Source organism: Ambystoma mexicanum, chromosome 6q (genome assembly GCF_040938575.1).
Source record: "Ambystoma mexicanum isolate Mex_15411 chromosome 6q, UKY_AmexF1_1, whole genome shotgun sequence".
Taxonomy (NCBI): Eukaryota; Metazoa; Chordata; class Amphibia; order Caudata; family Ambystomatidae; genus Ambystoma; species Ambystoma mexicanum.
This window is the reverse complement of record NC_090937.1, coordinates 1288297346-1288315450: the sequence shown is the minus strand read 5'-3', so window position 1 is coordinate 1288315450 and position 18105 is coordinate 1288297346. Positions and strand designations below refer to the sequence as shown.

General features: G+C 42.1%; 1 protein-coding gene across 10 annotated transcripts in view; it reads left to right on the top strand.

Moving 5' to 3' along the window:
* SLIT2 (slit guidance ligand 2) overlaps window positions 1-18105 on the top strand; it is a 715126-nt gene that overhangs the window by 609864 nt on the left and 87157 nt on the right. For 7 of the 10 annotated variants that reach the window (XM_069631891.1, XM_069631897.1, XM_069631895.1 and 4 more), the window contains 2 exons: window positions 2091-2230; window positions 6160-6186. In XM_069631891.1, the coding sequence (XP_069487992.1) occupies window positions 2091-2230; window positions 6160-6186 (167 nt within the window). The remainder of the gene's footprint in view (window positions 1-2090; window positions 2231-6159; window positions 6187-18105) is intronic. The other 3 variants (XM_069631899.1, XM_069631898.1, XM_069631893.1) reach the window with 1 other exon arrangement.

The window sequence follows — 18105 nt, the reverse complement described above, 5'->3', positions numbered from 1 at the left end:
AAAGTGGGCATGAAATCAAGCGGGTCTGGCAGAGACATGACATGCAAGCCTGGCTTGATACAGGGTGTCTCCTCCATGAAAATGTAGTGGGATTCCTTGTTCTCGGCGGGGGCGTGGCAGCTCCTCAGCCAATGAGGAGGCTCGGAGCGGGGCCATCCCCGCTCCGAGCCTCCCCACAGCTGAGAGGCTGCCTTCACCCCCGCCGGGGACTCAGGTAAGCTTTTTCATTTGTTTTCCTTTCCTCCCTCCCTCCTCCCTACCCCACTTACCTTTTTGCTCCTGTGTCCCTGCACACAATAGCAGGCTCCAGCAGTGTGGAGATTCGGAGCGGGTCATCCCCGCTCCGCGCCTCCACATGGCTGGAGGCTTCCATCGTCCCCCAGCAGGGACGCAGGTATGTTTATTATTTTTATTCTTCCCCTTCAGCGTTTCGGGACAGAAAAAAATGCTTTTAGTGCCCCGGTCAAGCACATAATGTGGGCAGCGGTACTAATAGCCATATGACCCTCGCGTTCGCTCGGGCCTATAACTATGGGCCCGGGGCATTACCTGAGGCGGTAATGCCCCTGCCGCTCGGGTCATATTGCTTAATTCAAACATCTCCGATTCTCTACAGGAAATGGCTTGTTATTCCTAATGAATCTAGGGACCTTTCTATTCGAATGTGTTTATTTTGTACGTTGAACATCAAAAAGCCCAGTACTGACTATTGCCAGGATTCAATGTCGGTTCTGTGTATCAGTTCATAAAATCAATGTTGCTTAGGATTATCCACTTATATGAAGTGAATATTCGTGAGAAATTAATTAAAGGTGTTCTCTTTGAAACCGGAAGCCAGGGTGGAAGTGTGCACGTTTCAAACCTGCATCTGACAAGTATCTCAGTCATGTTTGCATATTGTTGGTGGAGCTATGTAGTGTTGCTGCAATTGAATATGCTGCCTTGGGGGGTGGGGGGCTTGCATTGTCTGAAGGCCTGCAGCCTTTTATTGGGTTTGATACTAGATGCCCTTCAGGGGGCCTGCAAGGGAAAGAGTATCAGCAATGTGTACGAAGGATATACAGCTGCCCTTTATCAGTACCACTTGTCCTGCCAAGTGTACAGCACCTCTTTTAATATGTAAGACTTTATCTTGCCACCCCTAGCACAGGTATACAAGGTTCCACACTAAATGCAGCTACCTGCACTCTAAAGTTGTGAGAATGACTAACTGCACAATTTGACTCTTACTCTGGCAGCATTAGATGGTATGCAGTGATGAAATTGTGGCAAAAATGTCACCTGTAAAAAAAAAAAGAAAAGCAGCAACAATGCTGTGATTTGACCAGTTAAAGGTGTAGCCCATTACATCATTTAAGGGGAGCAGGGGTTGCTGGGGTGTCCTCTGCTACCCTTATATGGTATAAGGGGTTCGGGGGTTGCAGGGGTGTCCCCCGCATCCTTTACATGGATTGCGGCTGCAAAACCACAGCCTTTTTGCCGCAATATTTTGTGTCCACAGCCATTTTTGCTGAGATTTTAACACATGGAACCCATTAGATTTGTTAATTTAATTAGAATTAGGAACATAAATTGCATTGCAATCTAAAATCGTTTTTGTTGCAAGTGAACAGTGTGATTTTTATTCATGTGGTTTAACAGTCACATGCTATATGACAGCTAGATCATTTCAGCATTTACTTCACATGGATGTCTCCAACCTTGATGTGATGGGAGGGTAGGATTGAAGATCTTGCAACTGTGTAGGTTTAGCCTTCACCTTATGAATGTAAGCTGATTGTATGGTTTATTCAATGGTGATTGGTGGTTTGGGAACTCCGAACATAATTCCACTTGCTCATAGACACTGCTTAGGCGACTCCTTGGGAGTGTCCTTCATCCGAACATATTCCACACGAGTCCTGTAGGCACTCTGCTCCTTGACAGTGTTTCCTGAGACTACCACTGTAGCATATGCGTTCAGTACAACAATACTCAAACTCATACTCTTTGTAAAACACCCAGGCACCCAAGAGTATTTCTAATGGTGCACAAGAGTTTTATTGACTGCAATTCCCAATGGACAATGGTGTATGTTTTTCTATTTAAAGGTGCACGTGTGCAGATGGCTTTGAAGGAGAAAACTGTGAGGTCAATATTGATGACTGTGAAGACAATGACTGTGAAAACAACTCCACCTGCGTTGATGGGATCAACAATTACACCTGCCTGTGCCCACCTGAATACACAGGTAAGAACAGCATGAGGAAGGACCAAGGGAGTTTTCTGAAGGATGCCTGCGCATATGACAAGAGATGTCTGGTATTCTACAGCCATGGCTTGGTGACAATATATGAGGAGGAAAGATGTGGACTGACCCTGTTAATTTTCTCTGCATCCTCAGTAAGAGTCATTATTAAGGAAGCCCAAGTGAATTGTTAATTTATTTAAACAAAAGTAGCATGGGATTCAACAACATTTTCGTCATTATGCAATTGGTATGCTATAACTTTTTTTTTGTCCTCACATTTTTCAATTGACTCTTTAATCATAATACACCACTATTTTTTTAAAAGGAGCACTTTAAACAAAATTATTGGATTCTAATATCTGAATCTAATAACAATGAAAATTGATGTACTTAGCTATTAGAAATGCATTCACCGTCACAACTTCTGACCTTCAAATCAACCATTTGTGCATACAGAATTAATCAACCTATATACATCAAACGGGAAACGAGAATAACCCCGAGTGACAAATGTGGACAGTGTAAAACATTCATAGATCACCTGAACCATATATAAATCAAAGGGGAACTAATAAAGAACACACTGTTAACATAATTGAACGAGATGGAATTCTCACCCAAATGAGTTTGTCATAGCAGCAACCACCTAGTTAATAAGTTAAACCAACAGGATGAACACATCTGATTTCAAGTATTATTTAAGTGAAAGACACCAACATTGAAACGGTGGTTCTCCACCCACCCACCCCCCAACATAGGTGCATGAATGAGTAAAGTTAGTGTTGTCGGCTGTAAAAAAGCTATGATGATGAAACAAGCAGGCACATCATTGTGGGTAGCTAAGGGCAGAAGCTGCTACTCCTATCCTCTTCTTTGGTACCCCTGCATTGCCTGTGCCAGGGTGTCCAGGGAACAGTAGGCACACAAGGCTCTCATGTGGTCAGAGAATTGGCTCTGAAGCATGAAGCTGGGTAAGGACACAGTTATTGGGCTCAGCTGTCACCTTTGTCTCCAAATGCTCGGAAGATAAACATCACGGTAAGGCTGGAACATTTCTGAGGTTTAAGGAATGTATCACACACTGTATGTATGTTTGATTTCCAAGGAGTCCTCCTAGTGCTGGCCAAGCCCCCGCCTTACCAGGTCTGACCTGGGCTGCTCACCTTTATGTTCCCTCTACTCCTGCCTTTATTTACATGATGAATATTTAGAGGATGATTTTTTTTTCATTGTGACAAGGTCACTGTTGAACCACTCCATTTCATTTGAAATATTAAACAGTTTAAGCAGCCTACAACAAACAATGTATACATATTTACAGACAGCATATGTGCACAGGATGTCCTATTTTGCTATCATTAGTATGGAGCATTTGAGGCGGAACTTGGCATATGATAGTTCTGTAGCAACTGTATATGTGAGGTCTTACTTTCAGTGACTGTACAATGCATGTTGTTGGGGTATATTGGCCAACAAGGCAAACAGTCACATCTAATGTAGGGCCAGCCTGCAGTTCACAAGTTCCAAAGTAGGCTCTGCCATCTCAGACCTTCATCCTGGTGAAGTTGATAACTTCAGTGCCAGTGAATTTTGTAATACAATATATTATTGTATTGCTTAAGAGCAGGAGGTCCCGGTTGAAGAGCTAAATCACATCCTGATGTTATAATGAAGCATTATCTAACATTGAATGGCATTAGAGGGCAATTGAATCTGCACTTCACATATGATTGCAGCAACTGAACATGTGAAGCTGTGTATTTAATGACAACTGTACCAAACATTAACCAACATTGTTTGTCATTTATGTAGCATTATGGACTGCACTTGGCATAGCATATCATTGCAGCATCTGCACAGGTCAGTCTGTACCTCGCTCATGGTGAGCTTAGCAAGTATATGAAGCATTTGCTGTCATTAAATGACGGTGCTTGGGCATTTGAGGTAGCATTTGTACTTTGCACAAGGCGATTATACAATGTGTAGGGGGCATTAACAGACATTTCCAAAGCTTGTGAGTATGTACTTCGTATATGAAGACAGCACTGCCACATTTTAGCCTGCACTTTACATATGGGGGTAATTCGGCTGATTTCCATGCACTCATAAAACGTGCTGCAGCGGGGTGGACTACTTTTTGGGGAGCCAAGATAGCAGATGGGAGCAGTGTCAGGAGAGCAGTTCCCGGATCGAGTTGTGAGACCTCAAGGGCCTGCACTACGGTCCGGAAGTCCTCTGGCGTGATGAAGGGTTTGAGGCAGGCTGTTTGGGCCTTCTTGGCTATGTGTTTGTGGAAGGACAGATTGATGTCAATGGTGAAGCCATGTATATCTGTCCTAAGGACAGTGAAGGGGTTCAATAGAATAGGTATACATTCAAGCCAAAGTGTACTCCTAATTTAATTACACAGGGATATAATAAAACGTTTTTAGGCTAACAGTACATTCTGTCCATGATAAACTATCAAACCAGTCCATAGCAGTTCCTGATATCCCACATTTCTGAGGGTGTGATAGCAGAATATCATGATTTACGGAATCAAAGGTACCAAAGAGAGGTCCAAGTGCACCAAACGTCCCCTATTATATTGATCTACTGGTAGCATGAGATTGTCTGAAGCTGTGAAAAGAATCTATTTGGACCCACTGCCTGGCCAGAAAACTGCATGCACGGTGATAAGATAGTTGTGATATCTAAATTCTAATTGTGGTTGTCTGATAACTAACTTTTGATTCAGTTTATGGAGAAAGAGTACATTTGTAAAGGTAAGCATTGCTTGGCCTTGCTGAATCTAACTAGGGCTTTTTCAGCAGTGCAGAGATCATGACTGTTTTTTACAATGTAGGAATAAATCCTTGCTGTCACAAGGAATTGATCAATAATTGTATTTGATTAGCCACAGCAGGAAATGCAAGAAGAGGTTTGAATTGAGTTTCTGGCAGGTAAGATCAATTGTGGGGACATGATACTGAGAATTAGAGGAGTTAATATTAGTGAGCAATTTTTAGGGAGATAAGTTTGGAGGTAAAGGACAGAGTTTGTGACTAGAAACTTGAGTTTTGAGTAATTTATGTACGGGTGAAAAGTGAGTTCTAAACTTCATTTTCTTTGTACATTTTAATAGTAAGCCATTCTGTCATGGTATTATGCATGATTTTGCTAAATGAAACAGCTATAGTGGTGACTGTCTTCTAGGATGAAACAAGTTATTGATTGGTATTGTAGTGTATTTATATGTTATCTATGGAAATTCTCTATTTATAGGAGGCTAATTGGTTTCAGATTTTTGACAAATAACGTAGGTCATGTGCCATGTTCTATTTATTTGTCCTATCTTCCTTAAGCTGTGTGTGAATTATGGGCAGCTTCTATTAGTAGGTTTAATAGGGCCAACCTTTAAAACACATTGTGAATTTGTACAGTGGAAATAGAACAAAACAAAATACACTCTATACATTTCAGCAAACAAATGTCTTCATCAGTTTAGTGTAATTCACTGTCAAAGCTGGTGCCTGTACTGTTTTAAGATCTGTGGTCACATGTGGGAACAATTCATGCTCTCCTGAGCTGAATTCCTGCTGAATGAGGATGCAGCCAAAGTAAAGATGCGAGTGAATGCTACTTCTTGTGATATTCTAGTTTTCAATGGATGACGCCACAAACCATGGAATTAGAAGTGACATCACTGCTGTTGGATTGGAAGGATATCATCTTGTATGAATTATTCAGCTCTTATGGTGTACTTCATATTATAACACACTGTTCTCTCCTGAGTTATACATTGTTGTCGCCTAACGTATAGTTAAAGAACTGTTTAATTTTCTCTTGTAATTGTGGCTTCTTGGTTTTCCTCTGGCAAAATGTCCTCTTCTCTGGTATTCAAATGTAAAACAAAGTCTGTTGTCTCTTCTATCCTTGTCTCTTGCAAGCTGCTAATCAAAATGAAGTGGAAAAAGGTCAGTAGATGTCTTTTCTTTGGTCTCGCCTTACTTTCTGAGCATTTCTATCTCTAAATATTTTATAGTTTTCTGAATTAACAGTGTAGAATTATATGAAAGCAGCAATCTCACAAATCAAATATTGCGTGTTCCCTGATGACTGTGTTGCTCCAGAATATTTTAAATTTTATACTGAAACCAATTTCTACAACGTTATTCTCATTCTATAATACCATGCCATTGCACATCTTTTCCCTTTGCACACAGCTCTTTCCCCCCCCCCCCGAGGCTCACAAACAGCTGCTGTTGCAGTACCACTAATAAAAAAGCCATCAGTGGAAGCTGCTAATCAATGCAATTTTGACTAGTCCACAAATCTGATTTCCTATCAAGCCTTGAGGACACTATGTAAAGACCTAGAATATTGATCTTTTTATTGGCAGGCTGTAGACCTGGAAGGGGCACTCGCCTTTGTATAAACTTTGAATGAAGAATTTTAGCAGTGATGCTGTGGCCTTATTCTTGTTACATATATCAGTATAATTGATACCGCCAAGAACCTACTACTTCTTAATCTCCTACTTTCATTTGACATTGAGGGTCTGGCATCTGCCTGCATCTGCTTACTTCTTACCAAGAGGACCAAAATAGATGCTATTCTCCTTTTCAATTCTGAATATTCACTCATTTTATAGGGTGTGCAACAAGGCCACTCTATCCATTTCATTTTTTGATTATTTACATCTTCTTACTATAATACTTTGTGCATATCACGTATTACCTCTTATGGATGGGTGTTGCAGCAACCAGAAAATAGAATACCACAGTAAATCTTAGATGATGAAAAACCTCTAAAAGCTCAGTTCCAGCTATCCGCAATCTTTGCACTTGGCACTCTCTTGTTCCAACAGTAATGAACTTTGTGATTATCATTGAATACAACCTTTTTTGGACTGTCAAATTAATGTGTTTTCTAGAACTCTTAATGCCTTATGAAAGCAGCATGTTCTTGGTAATTTCAAAATTAATTTTGAGAGAATGACGGTGTTCATGTATACTGTAGATTGAAGGGGCAGTGACATATCCCCCAGCTCTGCAGTTGTTCCATGGTCTCACATTAGCCTGCTAAGGTCCACTTCTAAAGGTTCTCTCACTCAGGTTCCAGGGGTTACAGGTAGGCAGCAAGCAGGTCCATTGATTGCTTCTACCACTACAGTTGATCACCTGGGAGATTGCCTGCAGGGACTCAAGAGGGAAAGAAGGGTTACTACACAACCCAGGGAGAGAGAACACAGATAGGAGATAGAGGTTGAAGGAAATAATTAGGTAAGGACTGAAGGAATAAAGAGGGGAAAGATGAAAGGGGTGAAGTGGGTGAAGTGGGGAAAGGTAGTAGGAGTAAAGACAAGACATAATTAAAGGATTGTGCAGGAGTAGGAAGAAAGGATGGTCATAACAACCATTTGATTCATGTATGCATCGATGGACAGAAGGATGAATTGGCAGACTGGTGAATGGAGTTTGTCATTTCTAACGGATGCCTTCCTGCCACCTTAGATCTGTCTTTTCCAACACCAGCTGTCCATTGAAACCTTTTCAGCCACCAGGGGACACAGCAGGGTTCTGCATCAGCTCTGCTCAGATGCACATCCCTCATCACGCACAGGGTCAGTACATAGGCGCCAGACGTGCCCCATGATCACTCTCACTACACTGCGTGGGATGTTACTAGTTTGGCTTCAGCTAATTTGACTGTGTCATGCCCCATAACCTAACGGCCTCAAGCTTCAAACGCTGCTCGGTCTGCAGTAGGAAAATGTCAGTGTTGCATCACCACAAGATATGTCTTGAGGACCATGGGGAAATTCAAAACAATGAGGAGCGCTGATCCTGCCAGTTCATAGATCCCAAGGCCATTTTCTCTTCTAGGACCATGGCAACAAAGTCTTGATTTAACACTGCAAAGGCCCACAAAAGACACCAGTGAAGTCATCAGGGTTGGGTGTTTCATCAAAAAGGGGCTGATTCCTTAATGTTGTCCAGAAAGTTAAGGTCCTGCCAGCTAGGGACAAGAAGAAGAAGAATAGGAAGAGGTTTCTTTCCAAGGGGCTCCACATGACCCTCTTATTCATCCTCTATAAGGAAGCAAAGAAGGCAGTCGCAATCCTGGATCACTGATGGTGCATTAGATGTACCTTAGGGTTTCTTTCTCCACTAAGGCTTTCACTCTGATACAGTGGAAAAGTGTCAAGATTAAGATGCTAAATATCTTGGCCAAGATCTTCGCACCAGTGCTTCAGTCTTGCTGTCAGTTGGTGGAGCCAGGACCCACTGTGCTTGCTGAAGTCGTCAGAGGTATCTCTTGTGCACTCTACTGCATGCACTCCTATGCGGCTTGGTTCCACCTTCCTGCATGGAAGCCAATTACCAACTTTGACTCAAGAGAGTTTACAGCAGGGTCTTGACGTTGCTGATGATGTCTGGTTTAATGGATGCCAGGGAGAGCAAGAAGTTGGATGCTTCAGACTGCAAGGTTGGCCCCTTGTGAAGCTTGGCCCTGAGGGCTGTCAATGCCACTTGTGCTCCGGGAAAGTACACAACCTTATATGGACTATGATCTCCAAGCTGGCGTATTTTCCTACAGAGAAGAAGAAGAATGAGTTTGCATGGGTGGAGGATGGGAAGAAAGCAGCACACAAGGTACTTCAGTCTAGTCTGAAGGGGTGGACTGCGTGATATGCACTGGAACTGGGTGATATGTACTGGAACTATTACCGAATAGCCAGGTTGAGGATTTTGCGTTTCATCCCAGATATCAAAACACAATTGCTCGACACAGCGTTTGGCAGTGAAAAGGTTGATGAGTCCATGGAGCAGTTTAAGACCTCCAAGGCCATTGCTAATTCACCATGTTTGACTTTCCAACTTCCTTTCATCTTCATGTCAAGGGGCCATTCTTTTCAGCCCTTACCCTCGTTCAGCCACCACAGTAGGGTTCAAGCACGCTCAGTTAAATATGGTCACTGGCGCTTCCCTCAGCATGGCAGGGGCAGCTATCCCCTCAGCTGTCCTGGTCCTAAACCACTTTAATTTAGAGTGTGTCCACCGGAGATTGTCCCTGTTCGTCAAGGAATGGCACCTCACCACTTCCGATGCTTAGTCCTTGCAGGGTCATATCACAGAGATATGGTCTTCACATACCCAAACAACTCCCTTAATGTCCTGGGGTGGCACTCTGTACTTTCTGTTTCCCAAAAACAAGACAGCGGGGCCGGCATCCCATCATGGATCAGTGGCTTTTGAATTTGTGCCTGCTCAAGGACAAGTTCAAATTGGTCACCCTGGTGCACATCCTTAACGCACTTGATCTCTGACTAGATGTGTCTCTGGACCTTCAGGAGGCCTTCTGTGTGCTTATTTGCAAGAAGCACACAGGGTATCTGTGGTTTAGAGTGGGGGGGTTTCCCATTATAGGTTTTCATTGGGCCATGTTTTAGCACCAAGGATCATCTCAAAACTGGTAGCTATGGAGGACTCTCATCTCAGGAGGGGGAGTATTCAAGACTTTCATTACGTGGACGACTGACTTATTGGAGCCTGGTGCCCATTGTTGGTGTTGGAACGTCTGCACCAAACCAAACCTGCCAATTCAAGATGGGCTTTGTTAACCCTTCGGTAGTGTATGTGTCCATTAGACACTGTAATTGTATCAGATTTATCCATTGAGACACTGGATTGGTGTATTTGTATAAATAATGTACTACAAAATAGTTTCTTAGTAGTCTATAAGCAAGTGGTGCCTAATTCCATTCTCATGGCAGCCACAGATGCATTTGTTGGTAAGCCCTAAACCGGCCTAAGTATTTTTCTCTCTAATTTATCTAGCCAGCCCACGTGGTTGTCAGTAAGAGTTTCTAAACCATATCATGTACACCATATAATATACATGGTACAATTGCTTTAGTATAAACTTCCAGCAATCCCTCTACTGACTCTCCACCTACTCTCTTGATAAATCCTCTCAATACCAGCCATTGTAGCACAGCCTTTGCTTCGACATATGCATAGTATTGTGTTCACTACATACACCCAAAAAAAGCAGGGAGATTATAGAAGACAGTGTGCAGAAATAGCCTTACTGCAGTGTGAGGCTGAAGTGAAATGAGAGAGCAAAATCTAAACTGTATGTGGAATGGTGCAGGCCCCTCCTGCGATGAATGTGGTGGCGCACACCACATAAGAACAGAGGCCCCTGGCTCCTGTTGCTGGTGTAAACATTAAAGGAATCCAGGAAAGCAGCCACCATAAAACATGGTAGGAGAGGAAGAGCCAAATAGGGAAGGATTTTTTCTGTAAAATAAAATCAGTAAGCAACTTTTTCCTTTTATTTACTCCAAGGACTTAACATCTAGCGATTTTTCTCGACATATTGGTGGTGTAGTACATGCTGTCTAATGTACACTGTGTATGTTATTTCGACACAATGTGATCACTGATCTACATAAAGCATTGTTGTGCATGGTCTCTGCTCTGTGGTGAATAAAGTACCTGATTACATGAGAGGCTCAATGACTTTTTCACATCTACCAACTTTTACTAATATGGAGTGAACAAATCCTGGTTTACCAAGGATACGTAGAGGAGCCATAAAGAAGACAATTGCAAGTGGCTCTTAGAGTTCTACCATTGGAATTTCTCTACAAGTAATTTGGCACACTGTCCTTCAAATGCCCATTGAACCATGCAGATAAACCTTAACTCTGAATGAGGGCCAACAGGGAAGCAGTGCAGCGATTGCATAGCTGGGGAGATGTAGTCATGTTGTGTTAACCACTGCAGAAAATGTGTTGCTGAATATTTGCACTCGCTGTAGGCGGCCCATTAAATATTTTGTCTGACCCATACATTCACTGTTCACTTAGTCCAAATGCGGTACAAACAAGGCTATCACAGCCTGGACTGGCAAAGGGAAATCTATATTCAATGAAAAACTTTGTTAAAGATGGCTAAAAGTAAAACCAAAAAACCTCAAATTCCCCAGTTATGGTATGCTAAGCAGCCACAACTCGTGCCGCCACTGTGCACTGCTAAGACTAACACCCAGGACATCAAAGATATGATATGATAGGTTATTTATAACGCACTTAATAACAAGAGGTTTAAAAGCATGGACCCGGGGATCGGACCTGTGGTGCTCCATGTCATCTTGCTTCCAAGGCGAGCACCTTGCCCCTAAGCTATCCCCCCGATGACATCTCTGATCACATCACATATCTAGGACACTTGTTTTTGTTCACTAACATATCTAGGCCAGGTGGTTTTGTTCACGGACAGTCAGAATATTAAAATTAAAATGGTGCTATATATCCAGACGTTAACCCTATGTTCTTAAATTACTTTCCTTAGGGTTTGGTGTCAGCTCATGGTGCACATACATGGGGCAATAAGCAGGCCTCAAACACACAATTCATTTGTGTACATGAAGATGAATTTCAATGTTAACATTTTCTGGTGATGCTGTTGCTTTCTTCCTTACTTTAGTTTCCCTGTATGTGCCTCTGATTTGTATGCATTGTAGGTCTTCATATGGATTGTTTGTACTAGCACAAGTGCATAGTAAGTTTTGAATTGTTAGCTAATTATTACATGTATAACGTTAATCAAAAATCTAATTATTTTACTATCCAAAATTACAAGATTATAAATATTGTACTTCTATGGTATATGCTGCAGCCATTGCCTATGTTTATATATGGTTGGGTCCATGTATTAACAACAACACTTCAATATAATGTTTTGTTTAGATGAGTACATTCTTTAATAGATTAAGTAGTTCATGATAGCTCTCCTGATTACCCCTGACATCTTGTTACCAACATTATAAACACAACCACTTGTAAGGACTTTTCATCAAAATTAATTTAATATGTGATGTCATCAGTGATGTCATCAATGACATTTGTGATGTCAAATTTGATGTCCTGGGTGTTAGTCTTAGCAGTGCACAGTGGCTGTGCGAATCATGGTTGCTTATCTTACCATAACTGACAAATTTATGAGGTTTTTCGGTTTTTACTTGTAACCATAACGTCCCTTTAACAACGTTTTTTCAGTGAATTTCATGGGTTCTTACAAGTGCATGCTAATCTCCAACAATTTACTAACATCATATATAGCAACATTTTAGTCCAATTTACAAGGTTTTACCTTAAAACTGTGCCATTTCCCACCTTCTAATATCATATTTACACGTGTATACACTTTTTGAAATGTTTGAAACATTTTCCACTGTTTTAGTGTATGACAACATCCGCGAACGTCCAACGTCATCACAGACTTTCCGGACAGTGTCACGTGGCTGCGCACTAGCGCATTGCAAGATGATGTGTTGGCGAATGTGTACCCACTTTGCGATCGGGTCCGTGCTTTGTGGACAGTTTGGAACTGCACTTTCTACTGATCTGGGAACTCTCAAGCTCAAAACTTTCCCCTTCTACAGCTCCTACACCTATTCCTACTCATTATCCATTAACAATGTAGTACAGAGCACATACTTGGAAGAATATTAGCAAAACTGCTATTTATCTTAAAAATGGCATCAGCTAAAGCCATCCCTCCTCCCCAAGAACCACCACCAGCTGGAGGACCTACACATCATAAAAAGCACAGTACTTACAAAGACAATCAAGATAAGGTAGAGGAAATGCCTACCCCTTGCACCACAAGAGAATCATGGGTGTGGCAGTTCTTTACCACTGTTGGGAATATGCCAAAGTCTAAAGCTACCAAAGTGAAGTGCAGTGAGTATTCAGTCATGGACTACCTGGACAGTACTCCTACGGGACCACCAACATGCGCCACCACACCCATTCCAACCACTGCAATGCTTGCAGAAAGGCTGTTTCTTTCTTAGCAAGTAGGAGGCTGTCTTCCTCCACCTCATCTTCCTCAACCAATACTTTGACCGCACAGCCTACATCTGTGGGACACAAAATTCCACCAGCTACCTTGCAAGCATTATAAGAGGTTGTTGATCCATATCTCTCGAAGACAACAGTCCTCTGTATATACTGCAACACACCACTCTGCAGGGGGGAGCAATTCAGAAGTGCTTTTGTAGCTGTAATCAAGGAGCATGAGAAATACTGCCCCCCCTACCTTAGATGTAACACATGCGCAACATCTTCCCCTGTCTACCTGCCCCTCCATATTAGTGCTTGGTGCCTCTTCCCTCATTTCCTTCCCCACCTTACGTTCTAACCTCTCCTGCAATAAAATATTGTTTAGAGTTAGAAAATAGAATAAAAAATCTTATAGAATCAATGTACTTTACATTTAAAGTACATGGACTCAATAAGATTTTCTAACATTTCCATTAGCATTTTTTGTTATGCTAATGGGAATAATGTGGCGTTCATCCCCCGTTCTAGGGACTGAAACAGGGATAATGGGCCACCAGCCCAAGTTAACGGCCCAATTGAAGCAAGGGCGGATAAAGAGGGCTCTGGACTATTAACCCTCCATTCCAGCCCTTGCAATGGGGGATGAATGCCATTACCAACCCGGGATGCCAAAGCGATAACACTCGGTGTCCCGCTGTAGGAGAGAAAATCCTTTTCCAAGATGTCCACCATGGAAAGGGAAGGTGGGGATGCATACATAGCCCCTCTTCCCTTTCCATGGCGGCCTGCAGAAGGTGAAAAGAGAACCCTTTGACCATATTACCACAAGCACATTTTTCTTTCCCTTCCAAATCTATCCCAATTTCAAAAGACTTTACCCCATAGCTGGTCCCTGGTGGACATGGCCACTTTATCCCCATTGGTCGTCCCTCGTGGTCATGGCCAGTAGCCAGATTGTCAAGGGTTATGACCTTATGCCATGACCAGACAATCAGCCCACTGCCCATGCCAACAGGCTATACCTCAGTCACCAAAGGTAAATCACTATTTTTTGTACCTACATTATGACACTTGTCAAAAAATAAAACAATGACACATTTTCAAAACCATGCTTTTAGGTCCTTGCCATTTGCTCCTTACATGAATTTGATGGACATCTGACAATGTTTTATTTATTCAAAAGTATCAACATATATGTACATGCAATAATCACATAACATAGCACCCACTTGACAAAATCCATTCAGACCTTGCACAAACATTCAAGGTTGGGCCTCTAATCTTCCTGAAAACATTTCTCTACATTTGTCAAACAGCAACAAAGTTATAAGCCATCTAAAAATGTTGATACCCCCCTCTAATTTAGCACCCTCTTAACAAAACTCCACCAAACATTGCTAAAACATGTTTATCTAGATTTAATTCATTTTGCAAACTTTTGTGCAGATTCATCAAATGGCACCACATTTATAAGCTATTACAATATATTGAGACGCCTTTGTAAGTTTTCCCCCTCCTGACAAAATCCCACCAAACTGTGCAAACACATGTATATCTAGATTTAAAATCTTTTTGCAAACTTGTGTGCCCATTGGCACCACATTAATAAGCCTTTTCAATATTTTGGGACGCCCCTCTAATTGTGTTCCCTCTTGACAAAACAGCACCACACTTTCAAAAGCCATTCAGAATCAGATCTAGAATGAAATTCCAGAATTTCATGCAGTTTCATTTAGTGAGCCAAAGTTATAAGCCATCCAAAAACTGCTTTTCAACAACCCTATAATGCACAAATAAGTATAGATGCCCCTGAATGTATAAGAGGTTTGCAGAAATCACAGGACTCATCTGGACTTTTTGTGGATATAGTAGAAGAAATACGCCAGTTTTTTGCCTTTTGAAGGCCATATCCCATCCCATCGTCATGAGCCCTCACCTCCCTAGAGATGGTTTGATAAGTTTGACAAGAGCAATGTTGTGTTTTTTAAAATATTTTTACCACAATGATTGCAGACAACGGGTGCTCTCTGCGAACGCAACATGGCGGGTGTTTCCAAAAATGTTACGCACCTCACGCTTTTTACCATCCAATGAGCGGGCACGTCCGATGACCTCACGTCAGCCTCTGAGCCAATCGGAGGCAAGTCTGTGGACCAAACAGGGAAGTGAGTTCACGGACCGAACCCAGATATCACCAAGCCACCGCTCCTGCTGCAAATTTGGTCAAAATCCGTCCAGCGGTTTGGGCTGTAGGCATGAGCACATTTCTTTTCCATTGCATCTATGGGATAAACCACACATTTTGCCCCCCCTCTATAACTTTGCCCCCCCCTTGATGATACCTCACCATACTTCGCAGGATAAATCTGACGAGGCCATATACTTCCTCTGCAGAGTTTCGTGAGGATTGTTCCTGGGTGTGGGGGGCAAAGTTCTAAGCTGCCCAAAAAGTGCTCTTCCTATGGGTTGAGCAACTTAACCATAACTACAGCCCTGTAATGTAATTGAAGACATTTTTCTCTGTGCTGAAACCAGAGAAGTCAGTGAAATATCTATAATAATTAGAGCTGTGGATTTGTTTACCTTAGATTTAGGCTTGTGACAGCAACCCCAGTGATCTGGGCCTGCCTGAAGGGACCAAGAGCGTGGCAGGACACGCTGCAACACCATCTCCATCTCCGCTAGGTGCATCCTCAGGGTGTTTCTGCCAATCCCTCATGGAAAGAAGCCACTTGATGATGTGGTAATAATAATAGTTGGTGTTTTATATAGCAACTCCTACTCAAATGTCCAGTTTCAGAGCACTTGATAATAGGTATCACTTATTACTCTCAATATTACCCACATTTGAACCAAGTGAACATTAAAAAAGAAGCTGACTTCGTCTAGACAGTTGTAGACTTTTACGCCAAAGGTGTAAATCGGTTTGATATGGGCAGTGTGTGAACTGTGTCCAGAAAAGAAAGGGAAGTAGTGTCACCCCTTTGGAACTGGAATGCAACAAATGGACACAGCTTGAGTCTTGAGAGGTGAAATGAGGGTTTCCCATTGATCTGAAAATCCCATGTAAGGGCTCTGTCCAGCTGGGTGCTTGACCTTTTACGATTTCGTGGATATGGGTGAATAAGAAAGCATGACTAACGGTGTTGGAACCCGTTGGCAAATACTACAGGATTAGTGTACAATTAAAATCAGACTTATTCCAAAGGTTTAGCAAGGAACAACAGGCTGAAAACAAGGCCACAAATGGGAGATGTCATTCAGTCTCCTGAGGCTTCTTAAGGATTGTACTAACATATGCAATTTAAACGCTTGAGGTACCACACCGCTACATGAAGACATTTGGAATATCTCTAAGCTCATTGGAGCATGGGGGGGAGTGGTTATTTGTTTGAAGTTTAGTCCCACTCATGCAATGCTTGCTGTCTTGAATTCTGATCCTCCTATCCAATCACAACATCATTCCACAGGTCTCTTTGAATTCATTCATAGCCATAAACACACATTTCCTACTCAAATTGGTCACATTGGCTGTGTCACTGATAGGATTGCAGAGTTTCGTTTGTCAGTAAGGTTCCTGACATGCTTTTTCATGCTGTGCATATAGGCCTTTCACAAGCACAGAACTGGGGCTGTGTTTTGCGTTGGTCATGTCTTTGCCCTGTTCCGGTGGCATGCCTTTTGGTGGGTTCTGCTTCTGTGCGACCGCCCAGCGCCCCTGTCGGAGAGACCATGCTGCAACATTTGCAGAGGTGCATTTTCTGAAACCGAGAAAATCCGATTCTTCTTTCAAGCGAGTCTCCCGTTTGAGCTCTGGCCCTTTCTATGTACTTGCACCTTTGCCTTTAGAAATGGCTATACTAGTTATCCCTTTTATGCCAATGGCTTTAGATGTGCCTTTTTGATCTGATGGATGTCACACATTTTCCCTTCATTGTAGACCATGCCTAGCCTCCATTTTGTGAATCTGTGACATCGCAAAGCGGTAGTATAACAGCAGATGCTATGAAATGGAGTTTACATTATGAATGATTATATGCTCGCAAGGGAGTCACTAGTGCCAAGTTCAAACAGGAACAGAATTATTATTTCAAAATCCGCTCTGCCTAAAATCAAAACTTGGCAAGTGTTTTTTCTGGCTCAGGGCAAAAATCGCTCCGAAGTAAAGTTCTAGAAATGTTTGACAGTCATAAGTACAAGGTTTTTTAATTACTCGTTCAAACAACGGAAATGACACTTTAGAAAATTAACAGAGGCCCATGAGAAAGAAAGTTAGGTCGAAAGGTCATGTTAATGCAGATGTATAATGCAGTTTTATATGGGCCCATAGACGCCCATAATAAACTCATTATACGGCCACTAACGCGTCTAAAAACCATAATCATACACAATGAAGTGCGTCTGTGCATGCAAAAAAAAACGCCTTTTCCAGCCACCGGATTTTTGTAGGCGAGTTTATCAGATAGAACCTGTACATGCCACTTGCACGTTCTGTTTTATATGCCATTATGCCTCCAGCATTTCTAACCCAGCTCAGTGCGGAAAGCGATCACATTAAACGTCATGAGCGCTGGGGAAACACTTCACACAAGGCTCTCCTCCAGGACCATTAAAGAGGACCAAAGCGTACACGCTTATTACTGAAGCCATCCTCTTCACAGTCTAACACAGAGACCCACCCTCAATGGGCTGTGCTTCCAACTATGTGTTCCAACTGTTTGTAAAGTACAACATACTTGCTGGACACTATAAAAGGAAACCCAAACTCTTCTTTAAAAAAATCTCAATCATTTTCTTCAAGATTCGAACATACCATGAAAGGACCTTACGAAACACACAGCAACAAAGGAAGCCCAATCCATCCAGTGTATAAAGAAACCCTGTCAGAACTTAGATTCTACTTTGAGAGTTACATTTTTCTGTCAGACTAGAAGTATCTATGTTGTTTCCATGCAGAATCTTCCACATACTTCATAAAGATAGCAGTTTATCACAGAATAGCTACAACAAATCTCAGAAAAAACTTCATAAGATG